The following is a 20,897-nucleotide window of genomic DNA, read 5'->3' as shown; positions in this document are numbered from 1 at the left end:
TGTGAGATGGTTTCCCAGCCTGCCCATTTTGCAAGTGTCCAAAATGCCTCCAAAGCTAGAACATACATTAAAACAGCCTGACCAGGCTGGGAGACCAGCCAAGACAAGCAAACCAGTTTAGTCTGGTTTACGACATATTTTCCCCACATTTTTAACCTTTATAAGAGTTTCCTAGTGTAATGGAAAATTCTTTGTCTGCGTTCCAAAGCCATTTGATTTGTTTCTGTAGCGCTGTTTGTTTGTCACCAAAATGCTGAAATGGAAACTTATTCTGCACATTACACAAAATGCATTAAAAAAGCAGTTTAATGTGCACTGAAAAGGTTACTGGTAGATTTTGGAACTGACACAAGGGGAAGGTAATGCTTTTATTTATTGGCCAAGCATTTATATAAGTGAGCATCCTTATATGTGGGAGGGAACGTCACTGTAAATGCATTAAATGTATGACAGTTTCACAGATGCAATTGTTTGTTGTCCCTCATTGTTATTGCTGGTGTTCCTCCAGGAAGTTAGTCTCTAGACAAGTGTGTATGTGTTTTATATTAAAACTGTCACTCCAATGACAGCTGTCCTCTCAGCATGATATTCCTTGTTTACCCACAAATTCTGTATTCCTCCCTCTCCAATGATTTATCAGCGTTCAGGTTTATTCATTCAAAATGGCTCATTAAAATCACCTATACCGTCTGGCATCTCTTTATCTCTGAAGTCGCCCATCCTGCTGAGCTCAAATTGCATATTCTTTCCACAGAGTGCGTCCTAGTGACTCTTTTAGTTAACTGGGATATCAGAAAAACCTGTATGTCTCTCTCTCTCTCTCTCTCTCTCACTCTAAAACAAACAAATTTTAAACAAGAATAAGGTTGGTTTGCCGGCCTTAGCTGTTTTATGCTGGTCTAGTTGGTCTTCCAGCCTGGCCGAGCTGTTTTTTAGCTGGTCTAGCTGTTCTCCCAACCTTACCAGCTGAAAAATGCCCAAACCCCCTCTAAAGCCATAGGAGACCAGTTTGAACCAGCTGAGTCCAGATAAGACCAGCTAACCACCTTAGGCTGCCATCTACCCAGTAGGTAAAAACATCTTAAACCAACATAAATGTTATTGAGAATAGTCCAAAACCCCTCAAAACCAGAACATAGACCATACTTACCAGGCTGAGAGACCAGCTTCAGCTTGTTTAAGGTGTTTATTTTCAGAAGGGCAGCCATTTATACCTCACATATTCAAAGTTTCTCAGAGGAATGAAAAACTCTCCTTTTTCCCAAAAGCCATGTGTATCGCTCTCAGGACAAGCCCAGGTCATTGCGGGGCATTCCAGTCTGGGCTTACACAAAGGCATGACCACTTTCGTGGAGAATTTAGATTAAACACATAACCTAGAGGAATCGATGAATGACCTCAGTGGCGGAATGTGATGAGGAGAGGCAACCTGGTGTGATGAGGTCATGTCAGGGAAACCTCTGCACATTATATGAAATAATGAATGCATTCTGCTTGTGGCCAAGAGAGAGAGCAAAATCATAACAGCTGCGCTGCACAACAGATGGTAAGGCCACAGTAATCCTTCTAAGATCTCAAGTGCAAGAAATTGAAAAACGGAATGAGAAAACAGAACGAGAAAATGAGTGGTCGCACAGTGGTTGCTTTGCTGAAGGATATCTCCCAGCCACAGCACAAGTAAACAAACTCAGATAAGTCCTTCAGGCTAGTAAAAGATACCTCACTCTGATCTATAATGTTGGCGACCTCATTATTTCTTCTTTTGTCTGTAATGCAACTGCCAGCTGAAGAAAATTGATGACGATTCGAGTATGTTATAGAGATAAAAGAGGGCCTCTTCTTAGAGTGCTGATGAAATTCTATTATTTTGTTTGATTGTTTGTTTTGTTTTGTTAACCCCAGGTTGCTCCTGAAGCATTGCCACTGAAATAAATGTATTGTAAGTCACTTTTCACTGCTAAAGTGTTTATGCGTACTTCAGAATTGACCCAAGCGAATGACAGCGATGGCTGTTTCTCAGTAAGGTCACAGAATCCCCATACTTGCTCAAACTAACGGTGGGAGACTGCAGCATTCCAACGACTACGCCAACGCTGAACTTTGTGCCAAACCCCGGAGAAGCCTGTGCCAATTGCCCCCCTTGCCTCTTTTGGCTCTTGTCATTGTGAATGGATTGCTAGGCTTGCAAGTGCATAATTACTTGCTCAGTGGTCTATTGGAACAGGTTTCCTCACACCTTCAATCTCTTGCACCAAATGAAGTATCTCTTCAGAGTACGGCAGTAAATTAGACTCCAGATTCATCAAGAAGCAGCTCATTTACATCACTTGTTCTGGCCAAGAATTTGTATGATGATTGCTGTGTTTGAAGATATTCCAGTGTAAATATGGAACATAAATTGGCAGTATAAAATCAACTAGGTTTTATACATTTTCTGAAGTGTGTGGTGCTTGCCCATGCAGAAGTCAGCACTGTGGATGTAGCGTGTTGTGGGTGGTTGCCAGGATGTTGCAATGCAATTGCTTAAGTGGTGAGTGGTTTTTAGTGTGTTTTTATGCGGCTGTAGCTAGCGATGCACAAAAATGAAAATTCTTGGCCGAAACCAAAACTTCCTGGACACACTGTGCCAAAAGAAAAAAAAAAAATCTAAAATATATTTTTTTAAATGAGACTGTTTGGAATAATTCAGTTCAACAAAACCACTTTTTCTATAACTACACATTTAATTATCAAATAAAGTATATATAAAATAGTTACGTTAAAAATCTAATTAGAAAACCTTTATTGTAAACTACTCTATTGGATAATGCAGCTGTCAAATTAACTGGAATTCTAGTGAAAATCTTCAGTGAACATGAAGTCTATTGGCACTCTTTTTTATACATTGAATGTGGACCTGGAATGTGGAATGGATACTTGAGTGGATCTCTTTTGTGTTCACTTTAGTTTTAAAAGGATATCACATTACTGTGGTCATAAGGGATACCTCTGTGTTTCTGATAGTTTAATGTCAGGTAAAAAAATCATGGTTAACCATTTTTATGATTATTTGATAATTTTCTTATTATGCATCAGCACTAATTATATAACTTTATATACTTTATAAACTTTATATTATATAACAACTGAATATCTTAGTGGAGGTATTACTGGGGGATATGTGGATGCTAACGGCAGCCATACAATAAGACAACTGATAAACTCAAAAAATAAATAGGAGGTATATAAGAAGAATTGCTCCAATCTAGGGCACGACACTGCTTATGCGCATCTCGAGCTATATGTACTTCAGTGTAAGCATACATGTAAGATTATTGTGGGTGTGCAACATGTTAGTTCATGGCAAGGGTTTTTTCTTCTGCAACAGTTTAGTAAAGCAATCCTTTGTCTGTCAGACACCCCAGCAAAGTATCAGCAAAAATATAATTCATAACGTGTTACAAATAAGCCTGTGGATTATGTATAATAACGAGAGCATTGCTTACAACAGGTGATTTACTGTCCAATCCTGACTGAAATCGACATTTATTGTTGAAAGTGGAATGAGTGAAAGTTCCATAGCAGATTAAAGGTATCCTGTTGTTCGTTACATGATATCCTCAAGTCATCTGAATCTGCCTGTTCTAAAGGTACTGCCGCAAACCAATTACTTAAGGCATATGATTAGTAAAACAGGATTAAGAATTAAAGGGACTACTATTCATTTTTTTTTACCTTGTCAGATTGAGTGTGTCCTGATTAAAATTGAAGAAATCCCCCAAAAAGTTCAAGAATGTGTTTGTTATGAACGAGCAGCGAAGGCAGACGAGGAGATGCAGATCCAGTTGCAGTTCAACTTTATTACATAAACAAACAGGCAAAACACAAAGGAAAACCCTCAATGGGGAAATAAACATTACATAGAAAACACGGGCAGGGAACACACACCAAACTAACAACATTCAACAAACGACAAGGAGTGAACAAAAAGCAGGGCTTAAATACACAGTGAGTGATGACAGAATGAGACACAGGTGAAAACAATGAACAAAATGGCAGTGATGATGGCAGGTGGATTCTGGGAAGTGTAGTTCTAAACAATGACAAGTGAGACAGTGGAGCTAAACAAGGGACAAAACTATGGAATGCAAAGGTGACAAAAATGGCAGACAGAGGGCAACAGTGAAACAAGACAAGGAATTCCTAACAGTGTTATAACTTAAATATTTATCTGTGTGTTTATCAGACATGTTTCATAATCAAATATTAAACTGCTAATAATATTATCAATACCAGCTAATATTATCAGCACCTCAATACCGTAATACCGTGGCCATTTTTGTGACCGTTATCATACCGTGAAAATGTCATACCGTTACATCCCCTAGTGCACAGTTTGCTAATTATCTGTATGCAAGTTCTTGTCCCTTACATGTTTATTAAAGATTTGGTCCCACTTTATATTAAAGGGGTCATATAATGCCATTTTTGTACAAGTTAATATGAATCTTTAGGGTCTAAATGAAAACTTTGTAATATACTTTTATTAAAAATTCTCATTAGTATTTTAAGAAAACACTCATTTTACCTGCTCAAAAACAGCTCTGTTTTCATCACGCCGTTTCAGAGCATATGACTTTAAATGATAATGAGCTTTGGTCACCCCACCCCTCCGTTCTGGAGTTATTCTCCGTATAACTGTTTTTTTTGACATTACTTCTTAATCAGTAACATACAAGTAAACCAGGTGTAACTTAGTGTTACCATGCTAACTGTAACACCTGCGTACACAGTTTTTAATAACACAATAACCATAACGCGTTGTTCGTTATAAACGTGGGATTATGAATTATATTGAGAACGTCGTAACGTTATGGAAAACATGCCATAATGTACCCTGTGTAAACATTAGCCACATTCATTGTGAAGCGTGCAAGCGATTTGCAAAGATTAATATAAAGGTTAATAAAACGTTACACTTACTTCTTCTGGAGGTGCAGAGGAATATAAATAATTGGTACCGAATCTTTTTCAGCAGCAGCTTCTTAGCAAAACCAGCTTTATACTGACCCTCGTTTATAAAGCAGTCTGGTGAAAAATGATTCGCGCAAACATGAACGCATTGGCGTTGCTGCGTGGGGAATATTCCCATCAGTAAACAAAACTCATCCACTGCGTCTTCAGCGGTTCAGATTTAGGAACATCAAAATGACTGCTGTGTTCATTATTACACCGAAGAACAGAACACCACAATCAGCTTATGTGCCATTCTGCTACAGTGTATCAACAATGATGACGGACTATGATTGACAGCTACGCTCACGGCGGGCGTGTCTGTGTTGAAACACTGCTGTCAATCAACAATCCTGGGAGGACGTCCGACCGTGTGGCGTCACACGGTCGAACGGCTCGATTTGAGGCAGGGGAAAATATATAAGGAGATTAAAACAAAAACACATGATGGATTTTTATCATAATAGGATGGTTGTGTATAGGCACAGCCAACACACATTTCAGTACAATCAACTTGAAAAAGTGCATGTACCATTATATGACCCCTTTAAGTGTCTTTACTATTTACTTAAGCATCTGATACAATGTACTTATTATGTACATATGTGTTGTTGCATTGTATGTACATTTAAAATACCTGCATTTAATTGCATCTGTAGTTACACTGTTAACTTTATCCCTAATCCTAAACCTAACTTTACACCTACCCCTACCTCAAACTCAGAAGCAGCAAATGTGAATCTTGTGAGAATTTTGCAGAACAATATGTAGCTACGCAATGAGTACATTTTATTGTATGTATTTTAATGTTAGGTCATAGCCGTTAAAGACACCTAACATAAAGTGGACCAAATATTTTGTATGGTGTATTATTTGATTATGCTTACAGTTTTCAATAAGATTATTATTATTATTATTAGCTCTGCTTAACACATTTTACTATTTTTACATTGGCTGAAGTGTGCACTATACAACAGAGTACACTGCTGAAATATCGTGTCCCACAATGTAATGCACTTGACTTGTATTGCAGTGTGACAAATGAACCAGTAAGGTCAGTCACTGTAGAAGTGAAAGTGTGTGTGTGTGTGTGTGTGTGTGTGTGTGTGTGTGTGTGTGTGTGTGTGTGTGTGTGTGTGTGTGTGTGTGTGTGTGTGTGTGTGTGTGTGTGTGTGTATTAAGGCTGTCAATTTAACACATTCATTTAGTGTGATTAATTATGGAAAAATTATTGTGTAAAAAAAAATGCCCGGAATTAATCATGCCCCCAGAACATAATAAGAAATGTTCCTTTCATTGAAGCAATTCAAGTTTGAAGTACCACCTTCAGGTTTTTTTTACAAGTCTCAGTCAGCAGGGGGCAGTAGGTGCAACTCCAGCTGTACAGGGAATGTGCAGTTGGACAAGCAATAAAACAACTGACCGATGATTTTGTTCTTGCATTGAAACAGCTGGATGGAGCGCATGTCCAAATGCTGTAGTCTCAAGACATGTTTTCCTAAGTTTCAAACTATATTTAACTTGACACAGCGGTTTATGATGCTGCGCAACCAGAATGAGACACCCCATAAGCATCAGACTGATGCATGTGTACATAGACCCATCCTTCGAAAAGCCCTTATAATAAGTCGACCTATGACAGATTGTCGATTTGAATTGCAAAATGGATGATGTGGACTGTAGGCCAGTGCTTGCTCAATGATATGAAAGTAAACAATATATTGCCATCTAAAGCCACTTTTTATATTGCTTAATCAATGCTTTACTCCTCTGCTGCAATACTGTAATGTATTTTAATTATCTGAATTATAATAACAATTATAGTTTTTGGAATATATTTATTTAGAATTATTTCATCCTTATAAATTGAATTTATTTTTATATGGGGGTCTTTCTCTGCAAATATATGTGAGTAATTGTGATTAAACTTGATTAATCTGCATATTATGTAATTATTTTGATTAAAAATTGTAATCGGTTGAAAATGTATACAATGAAAGAAACTGTCAGTATAATTAATAGTGTAGTAATTAATAATATTTAAATTAATAATATACAATTAAAAACATTTTTATTCCTTTTTTCTCCTAATGTGGAATGCCCAATTCCCACTACTTAGTAGATACTTGTGGTGGCACAGTTACTCACCTCAATCCGGGTGGCGGAGGACAAGTCTTGGTTGCCTCTGCTTCGGAGGCCATCAGTCCGCCTATCTCATCACATGGCTTGCTGTGCATGACACCACGGAGACTTGCAAGAACGTGGAGGCTCGTGCTATTCTCCGCAATACACGCACAACTTACCACGCACCCCATTGAGAGCGAGAATCCCTAATCTTGACCACGAGGAGGTTACCCCATGTGACTTTACCCTCCCTAGCAACTGGTTTGCTTGGGAGACCTGGCTGAACTCGCGACTCCAGGGGTGGTAGTCAGCGTCAATACTCACTGAGCAACCCAGGCCCCCAATATACAATTAAATATTAAAATATATTAATAATATTAGTTGACCATAGTGACCCATCCTTAATTAGTAGTATCTAGAAGTGTTTGTGTTCATGTACTTGCAGAGAATACAGTTGAAGTCAGAAGTTTACATACAGTACACCTTGATGAATGAGAGTTTGCTCAGCCCTTGAAGCATGACAGAGTGGCCTTTGGAGGGTGAGTTGTTGGCAGTTCTAAGCATTCACGAATTGAATCTTTCAGACATGATGTAATTCACATCAATATGCCATTTTGTTTTAAAAAAAATGTGCTAGAATTACATGTGTATGAATATTAAGTTGCCAATTTTAGAGTCATTACGGTAGTAATTACATTTCTGCCTCATTTCACAGTGAGCAGGAAGAGGATAAAGAGGCTGCTTAATGGGTATAAAAATGAATTAACAACAAGTTAACATGCAAATACAAATCAGAATATACGTGATGTATTATGAGCCATGACAACTTTCGACTCTATTCGGACTCGTAAACAATTGACTTGAGAATTGACTTGGACTCGTAATCATAGACTTAAAGTGGTGCAACTACAACTGTTTTCCCTGCCGGTGTGCCTACAGAGTTGGCCAACACACTCACACACTCTCTCTCTCTCTCTCTCTCTCTCTCTCTCTCTGAATTAACCTTATACAGGTTTTATTAAACTAACCAGCTGCAGTTAAAGAACGAGTCTTTAGAAAGAAACTAAGACTTGACTTGGACTTGTGACCAAAAATTTCACTTAGACTTGGCCTTGAAAGACTTGAAACTTGACTTGGACCTCAGGGACATGTCTGTGACAATCAGATGTTGTGTTGAGCGATAGAGACTGTTTGAGCGATCATGAGCACTGTTAGCTTTACTCTATTTAACATGAGCGCTCTCGGTGTCAATCAAACATGAGCGCTCTCCAGGTGCTCTCAATATCTCATCATCAGTCACTCATCTCAGCGCTATTCTGTGAGGATCCCAATTTAAATCAGATTAATGTTGGACACAATACCACTAATAACAGATGTAACTGTTTAACCTTCAATAACAACACCGCATCTTCACACGCTTGCTTAATAATTAGTGATCTGTGTTACAACAAGATGCCAAAGACCGTAAACAAGTCATAGACATTAATGATTTCTCACTGGAGCAGTTTTAGAGCTTGTAATGGATATATTTTTCGTAATTTTGAATATTTTCTCTGCTGGGTGTGACACTCTCATGGTTTTTGGTTGCCAGTATGTCACAATGACCTTTTGATATTGGCAACAGAACTATTAATAACTGTTTTCAATAGAAATAAATGTTAGCAATTCACAATTAATGTAATTTTAATGTAATTTTGGTAACACTTATTAAAAAGGTTTCATTTCTTTAACATTAATGTATTAGGGATTATGAACAAACAATGAACAATTTATTTTTACAGCATTTATTAATCATAATGTTAGTTAATAAAAATACAATTGTTCATTGTTAGTTCATAGTGCATTATTGTGCATTAATTAATACAACTTTTGATTTTAAAAAAGTATTTGTATATGTTGTAACTAACATAAGATTATTAGATAATGTTAACTACAGTAATGTAGTTAAATAATGTTCATTATTAAAGTGTGGCAAATGGCACTTTAAGAAAAAATCAGTATCGGCCAATCTTAGTGTTAAATAACCAGAGATCGGTATTGTCCTAAAATTTCCTGATCGGTGCTCTAGATTGAGGTCAGGGCTTTGTGATGGCCACTCCAATACCTTGACTTTGTTGTCCTTAAGACATTTTTCCACAACTTTGGAGGGATGCTTGGGGTCATTGTCCAACTGGAGGACCCATTTGCGGCCGAGCTTTAACTTCTTGGCTGATGTCTTTAGATGCTGCTTCAATATATCCATATAATTTTTCTTCATCACGATGCCATCTATTTTGTGAAGTGCACCAGTCCCTCCTGCAAAATACCTTCAGGCACCATCAGACAATTGTGATATAGTCAATTAAAAGTGAAACAATCGGTCTGTAAACAATTGTTGGAATATTTACTCCACAATGTAGATGTCCTAAACATCTTGCCAAAACTATAGTTTGTGTGATGTGGTTAAAATATTTGTTTTAATGACTTAACAACCTAAGTATATGTAAACTTCTGACTTCAGCTGTATGGTTTGGGCATAATAAGCCACTGAGATTTGGTATATTGGGGCTCAGTGGAATTGACGTGCATTGGAAAACAACAAATTGTGTAGTACACACAATACAACAGCAGTGTTTTATACTCTAGGCACAAGGGAGAATATAAAGGCTTTGTGCTGTTTAGATATAGATGTAAAAGTGAAGAGCTGGGTGAGGGGCGGCCTGGCAAGATTTCTTGGTATACAGAAATCTCCTTCAAGTCCTGCCTCTTGCGATCTCTTGTTTTCTCTCTGTTCTTCTCTCTTTCTCCAACGGTCTCCCAGCTACCCTCTCTCCTTACTCTCTCGTAAGATTACTGTCTATTTGCATCATATATGGATTCACAGCAAAACATTCTTGCACTTGCTCCAGACCCACATAACTCCTACAGACAATTTCTTAAGCTACAGTATACAGTAGAGAATGTGTTCTGCTTTTTGAGACCTGCTCTCTGCATCCCTTTCTTGCTGTCATGTCATATGTTCAGCCTAGCAGTCATATTCCCAAAATGGACATGTACGCCATGGTTTATTGTTCTCTAGATGGTTCCTGGCAACCTGATGTTAAATGTTGTGCCATCAGTGATTTTTGCACCCTGACAGTTGCCTCTTTTATCATTGTAGCTCTATTCCAAGACCTAGTGAGCAGCCATGCTAGGCCATGCTAATACCTCGTATTATTTATGTCATTCCACCCATGTGCAATATTCAAGAGTTTTTAAAGCCATAAAGGAAATCATGTAGCCTTATTTTATTATATAATTCCAAGTTAAATATGAATAAATAACATATTAAGGTGTATTAAGCACACAAGTTAAGGAGTATGACAATTTGAATGACAATTAATCATTATAATTGTGACAAGCTGTAAAACAGACATTTAAATCATTAATCACAATTATTTGTGTCAAACATACACATCAGAAAATGTGTATATTTGTGACAGCCCTTTTATAGATTATTGTTTTAATTACATTTAACAATGTATCAATACATTTCATGATTGAAATAAATATGTTTATTAATCAATATTTCTCTTGCTTTGTTCACTATTTTGAATATATGTTGCCACTAAGATCGTTGCAAGTGCATTCTGTGTTTGTCTTCTCCACAAAGGATATACATGTTGCTGCCATAGAATTTGACCAGTGTAAGATATTTTAGGAGGCATCAAGATTAATATGTCTTCCTTTTGCAACAGCTTTTATGTTAGGAGAATGTCTATGATGCCTGAAAATGCTGCCTCTTTAAATAGCTCACTAGGTTTTGGAACAGAGCCAAAGTTTGTCATCAAACAATCTGAGGGCCTAATTAAAGAGTATGCCAGCAGTTTTTAATACAATCATTTGAAATGGTCTCATCATTTCAGAAGGCCCATTAATACACCCAGAAAAATGAAGATGTCTGAATATTAGTAGAAGGCTCATGAGAAAGCGTTGTTCTGTGCTATAATTGAAATTCTCCAAGGAAAGTAGAAATTCAATATGAGGAGAATTAATTCTTCCTTTGTAGCTCTGTACCTTAAGGCTTTGGCCTTATTTTTGCCTAATGGATTCTGTATGGCAGGGATCAATGCTCTTCAACTGGCTCTGCCTTGGCATGAATGTGTCTACTCTTGGTGTGGGCAAGCAAAGATTAGTTCACTTTCCGGTCTTTCTTGCTTTGAATAATGTGTTTACTGCCACATTAAACACAAATGTTCTCTCAAAACCCTCCCCCCCACCCCCAACCTCAAGAAAAATCAATCAATAAATCAGTCGATTAGCGCCAAGCCGAGACGTTTTGACGTTCATCTGGCATTGGCATGTGGTTTGGTTGGTTTATCGTATTATCTGTTGAGTAATTTAGCACTTAAGAACACTTGTGATTTGCCTCATTTGCCCGCAGTTGTTTTTCAGCTCTGGAAAAACCTGTGCAAATCAGATTATAACCCTTTCATTTTTGGGCTTGTGGCTTATTTCATTTCGAGAGGAATTAGCTCGCTTCCAGAAACAACTGCCTATCTGGAATGTAATTGATTATTTGGAGAGGACGGGTGGAGAAAGGGGGCCCTGTGGAGGGATAAGTTGTCGGTAACCACTTTAGTGCCGGACGGAGTGTAATTTTTGACCATGAGTTAGCATGTCCTGTATTAGCATACGTGTTAGCTACTGTACAAACAGTCTCTGAAAGGAGGGCTGAAAATCAGTGAAAACCTCTAAGCACATATATATCACCCAAAAATTACAATTCTATCATATGTTTAAAAAGTCTGGGCAATGTACATGTGCTGTCGAGGTTGGTTGACATGACAGTGTCACAAAACAGGCTCACGCTAATTCTTTGCTATTGGGAGATATATTGTTGACTTAAATAATCGTATAATGTTTGTTAACTGTAATAAAACACAACCAAGGTGGCATTGAGGTTCTGAGCTGAATGTGCTGAAGGCTGTAATTTGTTTGTCTGATCTGTTTTGTTACAGCCTCTGCATTTTGCTGATGTCCAAAAATTATGTTTAATGCCACTGTCAGTGCTCAAAAATGAAACTCAAAATCTAGTATTATTGTTTTGTCTCTTTTTGATCAAGTGCATGTTTTATCCCATACACATTGTGTGTAGGAGGTAAACAAGTGTGTTCTTGTCATAGTCTGTCCTTGTGTGGCGTGTTCTGCATTATTCACATTTTGTGTTTGTATATGTGCATAGTTTTATTATTTTTTTAGATAGGCTTCTAGTAAGACTGATCCTTAGAGCTCTTGGAATTCTATGTTCACATATTTTGTATCCAATCTGTATTATGTACTATTTCCTTGCAAGTTTAATTACTTTTTGGGTATTCACAGAACTACCCCTCGTCTTTCCGGGTTTAAAAGGCAATTATTGATGAGTAAACATATTGTAATTAATCTTCTGTTCACTAATGGCTTCAGGGAGTTATCAAGCATAACAAATCAATCGGATTGTCATCCATGCTGTCGTCCGATGGCACTGTTATGGATTGTAAATAGTTCAATGGGATGATACTGGGATAACACTTTATAATGAGCCTTGTTTCACCCTGCACATTCCTGCTGGAAGGTGGCCAAACTGGTCATCCATTTCAAGCTGTGTTTTGAAACCCTTTTAACAAGCTCAACTAGGTCCCCACCAGCTTAGACCAACTCTAACCAGGTTGACCCAAGATCAAGCCTGCCTCCATCATCTAGTGGTCCAGTTTATCAACCAACATAGACCTGCTAGAAACCACATAAAACCAGTGCATCTGAGGAACACTGAAGCCAAAAACAAATTTGCTGACGTGAATGCTTGTCCAACACATTGCCAGCGTGCAATCCTGTTGTCCATACTCAACGTGCATTCTTGCGTTATTGTGTTGGTAACAAACCTTAAAACTCAAGGGGCCAATAAAGTTACTTTCTGTTTTTTTTCAGGTTACTAGCTATAAACATGTCAAAAGTTTAGAAGTTGGCCTGTAAAAGAAAACTTGACCACAGAAAAAGGCAGTTTACTGCATGCTTTAGCACTCCTTGTGGCAATGCTGAGAATGTAATGCGTACTGTTGCATTATGAATAGCATTCAACACACTTCGTAATGCAATGTCACCCAAAACTGAGCTTGTGTAGCTAGCAGCATTTGTGTTAAGCTTAAGGCCAGAAACATACTTTACTCAAGTATGCAAATGCATACCTGACCGCTTGGCCAACGCTTTGCCAATGTACAGTCTGGTTAAAGATAACTTGCATTCTTGTGTTACTGTGGTGGTACTGCATTCATGTACTTGCATAGTGTACATTTTAAGCCTTAATTCTAACACTGACAAAGTGAAGATTAAATAACAGCAAATACAAAATAAACCAAAAAAAATTGGTATCGGCCAAATTGTTAATTTAAACATTATATCGGGTTCGGCCTCGGCCCAGAATTTCACAATCTGTGTGCATCCCTAGTGAAGACTCATGTATTGAATTAATGTTTGACATATTCTGTATTTAATGATGGTTTCTAGGGGAAGAATCATCCAGAAAACCTGACGCGATGCTTGCACAAAAATGTTATTGTTTTAGGTGGCCGGTAAATCTCGGAAAAGTAGTTTGAATAAAGATGGTTAATTTGATTTTGGCTCCTTAGTGTTTGTATTTGTTTGCTCATAGAAAGCAAAGGAATATTCACCTCTGCAATGCCTTTTGATTATTTTATCAAGAAATTTCTCACACACACACAGATATATATAAATATATGGCAATAAAATAGGTGAATGAAGAAGAATCTTCATTTGTTTTCTGTGGGGTTTTATGGGAATGTTTATTTTACAGATCCATAAGACCTTTTATCGTAAGTGTACAGTGTGGGACTCGCCCTGGTCTGATTTTGGTCTTGTCTCAGTCTCGTACTGCCTTGGTCTTGGTCTCGACTTGGTCTCAAACCCTCAAAGTCTTGGTCTTGTCTCGGATATCCATACACTCTGGTCTTGGTCTTGAATTGGTCTCTGTTTAGGTGATCTTGACTACAACACTGCTCAGAGGTTTGCATGGCCAAGAGCCGGCCAATTTCATGCATGTTGCACTCCAAGATTGATGCCATTTGATTTATTATTTTGTGCAAAGCAGGAACAATTTCTGATTGGTTTGTCCTTTCCACTGATCTCCATTGTGTTGTTTGAGAGAGAGTGTGTGTGTGTGTAGCGTGTATTTATCACTTTGTGGGGACCAAATGTCCCCATAAGGATAGTAAAACCCGAAATTTTTGACCTTGTGGGGACATTTTGTCGGTCCCCATGAGGAAAACAGCTTATAAATCATACTAAATTATGTTTTTGAAAATGTAAAAATGCAGAATGTTTTCTGTGAGGGTTAGGTTTAGGGGTAGGGTTAGGTTTAGGGGATAGAATATAAAGTTTGTACAGTATAAAAACCATGTCTATGGAAAGTCCCCATAAAACATGGAAACACTACATGTGTTTGTGTGTGTGTGTGTTTGTTTGTTTGTTTGTTTATTGCATTCTTTCTTCCCCAGCATTAAAAGTCCCTCTCAAATCACAATCAGAGTTTATCAGGTTGAGAATACTGCTCTCTATAGAAGCAACCTCAAAAATGCTCCTCTAATGGTTTTCTCTTTTTCCCTTTGCCATTCTCCACATATTCACTGCACTTGCATGGTCCTTCATACTCCACTTTAATTTATTCCTTTTTCATTTTTATTTAATTATTTCTATCCTTCTTACTTTTGTTTGCTCTGTTCATCTGATTCACCTTGCTTTCTTTACGTCATTCACATTCATTACTCTCTTTATACTTGACATCTATCCATATTCCTCCATTTTTCTCTTTTGGCCCTCTCCATCCATCCATTTGTCCATCCATCCAATGCTTTTTCATCCATCACTTTTTCAGTTGGTGGGTGGAGAGTTTGACCTGGAGATGAACTTCATCATCCAGGATGCAGAAAGTATCGCCTGCATGGTGGACCTGCTGGAGCACTGTGACGTCACCTGCCAGGCAGAGATCTGGAGCATGTTCACCGCCATCCTGCGGAAGAGTGTGCGTAATCTACAGACCAGCACAGAGGTGGGGCTCATCCAGCAGGTGCTACAGAAGATGAGCTCTGTTGACGACATGATTGCAGGTGATTGCACTCAAATGCAGGATACAAACAACACAATATATTGTGTGGAAGATCTTGACTGGCCTGCACATATCCCAGACCTGAACCCCATTGAATATCTTTGGGTTGAATTGGAACACCAATTGTGCCTGACTTCACTGATGCTGTTGTGTCTGAATGGGAGTAAATCTCTGCAGCCATGTTACTACATACATATAGTGAAAAGCCTTCCCAACAAAGGAAAAATGATACCTATGACTTTTAAATTAAATGTTTGTTAAGTACGTATGTTGTCCAAAAACTTTTGGCCACATAGTGTATAGAACACCCCACTTTTAATTAATTCAAATGAAAATCCAATTCACCGAAGAGAAAAGCAGTAATATCGGCTGTTCACATGCTGTTCCATATGCTCCAATCCTCTATGATTTGGCTCTGTTACGTTAAACAAATAGGTCTCGCTGAACCCCTCATTGTGCATTCTGTGTCCAATATTTCTGTGTAATTATGATCAGTGGACCATGGCCGTCCTTTATTGCTGGGGTAATGTGTAAAATTGGCTCTGTGAGCACATTTGGGAGAACACCTCTCTCTTACCATTCTTTAGGCAGATCTGCATGTTAGAAAATGCCGCTGCTAATCATTCTATTAGTCCTCATATGCTTGAAGTGTATGTCAATGTTTTACCAGATCTGTGGCCTTTGAGTGAATCGTGTGTAACAGGGTTATTTGAACAATCAAATTACACTGATATATACAGTACTGCAAACTTCACTGCTAAAGGATTGTTATTTTTCTTGGAATTCGATTATTTAATCTCCTACGCTGCATTTTAAAGAGCTTCTACATTTATAGCACAGATGTATTGCCGGCATTGCAAATTACATCATCTTTGACACCAAGCCATTACAGCCAATATGTGAATGAGTTGTTTGTATGCCATTAAGGGCCCTGTTCTGATGGCCAATTCCCAGGAGCCTTATAAGAGCATTCTGTAGATTAGGGACATTGACATAAAAAGTACTTTGAAATCATACTTAAAGGGATAGTTATCCCAAAAATTAAATTTCTGCTATTATTCACTTCACTAGGAATGTGCCCGAAATATATAATGACTAATGAATAATGACTTCAATACAGATAACGGATTCATCCAAATTATTTAAAAAGTATTCGTTTGACTGATTATCCAAGAGGCACAGAGATAAAGCAACATTTTAAATAAACATTTTCAAAATGACAAAAAAATGTATGTATCTGTGCTGCCAGTATTTCTAATGTGTAAACCTTATGAATGAAAGTGTGCACGTTGTGATTTCAAATTGGATGGGTGAGGTCTCGACTCCATTTGCTGTCTCTGTTAATTGTGCGTGTCTGGAGTTTATCAAGTGTAACATTAAGATACAACATCATATACACTTTCCACTTTCCTCTTGAAATGCCTATGTTAATGTATCACACGATTCCCATGTATTCATTTATATCCTAAACCTATTAATTTCCTGACCTGAATTGATTTCACATCAAAGCCGTCAGTTGACCACAGTTATGTCCAGATAAGCAACTTAAGGAAATTATCAGGTTAAGACTTTATTCCCCCCAAAAAGTTAAAATGCTCCATAAAGCTTGACATTTCACATTTTGCTTGACACCTCCTGCCTTCAGAATAATGTTGTTATACATGCACAGACAAATTATATTTGTTTCATGCAGAAATACCAGGAGAAACCAAAGTTAACAACATATTCAACAGTTTAGCGTACAAATTCAGCTTCATCTAGTAAGAATACAAAATATATATACAAAAAAAAAGTTGTATAATAATAATAATAATAAATATTATTAGTAATATTATTATTAGGCTATTATTATGAAAAGGCATATACAAGGCATATTTTATTAATATAAACTATAAATGTAAAAGTAACGTTTTAAAATTGGGCATTTCATTTAGTTTTGACGTGCTTCCGGTTTAAGCCCCGCCCACACTCGGCTCTATGCGAATACAGAGACAGATACAGATAATTTTGTCACATGAACAAATACAGATAATGGCTTCGCTGCACACCCCTATTATTCACTAACCCACATGTTGTTCCAAACCCAAATGACTTTTTCTTTTGTGGAAAAACCTTTTTGATTTGTAAAAAGTAGAACCTAATAAACATGCAATAAATAAAGAAATAAATAGTTCCTAGAGCATAGTTTTCATTGTTCTCACTTTGCGCTGTCATACAAACAAGTGATTGCCAGTGCTGAAGCATTTTACCAGTCAGAAATTAGCATAATTAATTCTGATAGAAGTAGTGGCCAGCATCATCCAATCATTTTCAAATTAAATTATACATTATAAATGCTGAATCTATGTACTGATTACCATTGTCACAAGTCTGCCAACCATGTTGTGTGGTCCAAACATCTTCTGCAGCCTGAAACTGAATTTTTGATAAGAAGTTTGTATTGAATGCATTTGGCTTAATAGGAAAGCTATAGGATGCCCCCTTGCTCCCTATTTAGTAAATGACTTAACCTTCAGTGTGATGTCTTTCTGCACTGGTCTCAGAACAGTATGAAATGTGTTTCAATGTGAAAATGCACAGTAAATACAGAACAAAATTACTCAAGTACAGTAGAACACTGCTGTAGAAAATGTTCAGGCAGGAACATCATTTTTGGCTTCCTGCTACAAGTGACCTCATTTTCATGATTCAACAGTTCTGAGGACGAATAATGCTAAGTCATTCTCTTCACTCACTCTCTCTTAGATCTCTTAGTAGACATGCTTGGGGTTTTGGCCAGCTACAGTATCACAGTGAAGGAACTGAAGCTCTTGTTCAGCATGCTGAGGGGGGAAGCCGGCGTGTGGGTGAGTTTTCTCGCACCACATAACTCTAAGACATGCGGTCATTGGCTAGCTCTCTCCAGAGACCTCTGACAGGCCCAGCCAACGATCTTCTGTCCGCCAGCTCTATCAATGGACAGATCTGTTTGGGCTTGCCCATGTATTGATTGAAACTGTGCTGTTGTGGTGAAGGCTGATAGACAGGCTATTAGATTGGATGAAGTGAAGGTTGCTTTGATGTCGTAGATGATGATTTCTTTAGATTTTGTTGATCATATCATTTCTAAAAAGAAATCTGTATTAAGTCAGAAAACATTAAAAATAAAAGCTTTTTATCTAGTAGACTTAGACTTTTAAATGTCATGGTATTTTAAATGATGGTCTTTTTTTCTTATTTTTGCTCTGTTCCCTTTGTCTTTAATCATTATAACACCTTTCATTTTAACCCACTCTCTCTTTCACTAATTACAATGTCCTTTTTTAATTGTTCCTACTCTCTCCTATGTGTCCTGTGCCTGTAGCCAAGACACGCCATTAAGCTCCTATCAGTGCTGAATCAGATGCCTCAGCGGCACGGCCCTGACACTTTCTTCAACTTCCCAGGACGCAGTGCGGCGGTATGGCTCCTCCTCCACCACCTAATGTTTACAATAAAGCCTTTGCAGAACAATGTCAGACATTATACATGTTAGCATGAGACTAGTGTAATAGAATTGCTGACCTACCTTATCTGTCCAAATTTATATCCAATCTTTCACCTCATGTCATGACCAAAGTATGCAGTTATGGAGAGCGTTTTCATAAGTTTACACTGAAGGTAGAGGAAAATGCTGTTCTAGTGTGGATTTGTGGTCTAAATATAGCAAAATCAAAGCATTTTAAAAAATTAACTTATTAGTGTGGACGTGTTTCCTGTCACTAGAACTTCTATTTAACATGGAATATCCCTTTAAAGAGGTCTAATTTGAATAGAACATTATCTAAACTTGTTCTGCTAATAAAGTGTGTTTTTTTTTTTTTTAAGTGACTTTTAATTTTCTTGTTTTTTGCCTCCTGGCAGGCAATTGCTTTGCCGCCCATTGCTAAGTGGCCTTACCAGAACGGATTCACTCTCAACACTTGGTTTCGGATGGACCCTCTCAATAATATCAATGTAGACAAGGATAAACCATACTTGTACTGGTGAGTATATTATGTCATTTAAATGCAGTGGCAGCTGAGCTCATATTATGACTTATTGCTGATCTAGCATCAGCCGTCAGCTCTGTTCAATGATAACCACAGTCATTAAAATGTAAACTTCACGACTGATCTCGGAGCAGAAGCTCTGAGCGACTTAGACCAACACTGTGAGTCTGGAGCTTCTCAGCATGGGGGAAACACAGGCAATCTGTGCATATGAAATATTATATTACTATTTCTGTTTGAAGTGGTAAGTGTCTCTACAGGGCTGGCCCACAAGAAGGGACAGCTAATTTGGGAGCACTGAGCCCTGCTCCATTTTCCAGTTTCCAAGAAAAGACTGCCGCACCAGAGGGCATACTAGATACAGTCACAAATTCCTAAATGTCATAAGAGAATCTCTGATGAACTTCTGGTTGTTTTGAAAATGAACCATCATTGCAAACTGGAGATGTCTTGCAGAGTAGCCCTGAGAAGTTTTGTTAGTTTTGACCTTTAATTTAATTTCATTGTTCAGTTCAAAGGCCTGTATTCTACCATTCTGTAGCATTTTCATTTCACCCCCAAGTCCAGTTGTAAGGTTTTTCAAGGTTTCTTGCTCCAAAAACAGTTGTAATATAGATTTCACTATTCCCCAGTCTCTTGGCGTGTTTTTGCCAATGTAACTTTAAGACTTCTGTACATACACACTGACTAGCCACTTTTCCACTATTGGCCAGTGCAAGCCAGGGTTGTCAACTGGTCAGCCGGGGCCAATAGCCTTCATTCCCACCATCAGGCCAATAGCCAAACAGTTTTGCCCTAAAACCTGCCTTTAACATGCCGCCCTGGTGCCAACTTAACACACCCCTCCCATTTTACAAGCAAGAGGGCAGCTCAAGCTGAGGAAAGTATCATGTTATCTAGAATATCGAGTTTATATCATATGTAAACATTAGTTAGCAAGCAAGAAAAGTTAGCATTGACAACTCACTGACTGTAACTGCCATGGTGTCCCAAGTGGTCTCTCCACTAACAGCACAATCTGCCCACAATTTTAAAATTTTTCCCGTACCTTTACCGTTTTGTGCTGGATACACAACCTGCAAGTTGACTGACCTGACTCAGCGAAACTCCGTCTTTGACTTAGGCCCCACCTCGATCCCCAGTTGGCCTTGTTTGGCCCAAGGGTAATTGGCGGGCCAAAGGCCATCGGCCCCGAGGAAGCCCAGAGGTGGCACGATGAAGCCCCAGAAGTGACAGTACAGGTGTTTCTAATAAATCCTGTCACCTTATCAACAGCTGCCAGCACTCCCACCAATCACCGCTGCCAGTGACTCAGGCAGCCATGTTTATTTACATGCCAACAGTAAAGCCTGACATCCTCCCTCCAAAGCCTGACATCCTCCCTCCATATTTTCATTGATGTTTTCACATCTGCCTATTGCATTTAAAAGGAAATTTGTAAAATGTGGACATCAGATTGTTCTATAGTGTTATAGTGCATGAATAACAAAGTACTGTATGCTTTGTGCAGAGAATACACTTTGGATTCATTTTTGCTTAGTAATGTTGAAATAAACAAGTGAATCAACATATGAAATTGAATATGATATCTCATCTTGCCTGTCAAGTGGGCAAGTTTATAGGAATTTTTGTCTTTTCTCACTTTTTGCCTC

The 20,897-nt window shown here is 38.0% G+C and overlaps 1 protein-coding gene across 2 annotated transcripts in view; it reads left to right on the top strand.

Annotated features, from left to right (window-relative positions):
• The window catches only part of LOC127636850 (neurobeachin-like), a 158,908-nt gene that overhangs the window by 59,915 nt on the left and 78,096 nt on the right, over nucleotides 1–20,897 (top strand). For both annotated transcript variants that reach the window (XM_052117621.1, XM_052117622.1), the window contains exons 2-5: nucleotides 15,005–15,236; nucleotides 17,981–18,081; nucleotides 18,579–18,674; nucleotides 19,118–19,239. In XM_052117621.1, the coding sequence (XP_051973581.1) occupies nucleotides 15,005–15,236; nucleotides 17,981–18,081; nucleotides 18,579–18,674; nucleotides 19,118–19,239 (551 nt within the window). The remainder of the gene's footprint in view (nucleotides 1–15,004; nucleotides 15,237–17,980; nucleotides 18,082–18,578; nucleotides 18,675–19,117; nucleotides 19,240–20,897) is intronic.

The sequence above is a fragment of the Xyrauchen texanus genome, chromosome 44 (genome assembly GCF_025860055.1).
Source record: "Xyrauchen texanus isolate HMW12.3.18 chromosome 44, RBS_HiC_50CHRs, whole genome shotgun sequence".
Lineage (NCBI taxonomy): Eukaryota > Metazoa > Chordata > Actinopteri > Cypriniformes > Catostomidae > Xyrauchen > Xyrauchen texanus.
The sequence above is the reverse complement of the archived record's forward strand: the minus strand, read 5'-3'. Positions and strand labels throughout refer to the sequence as shown.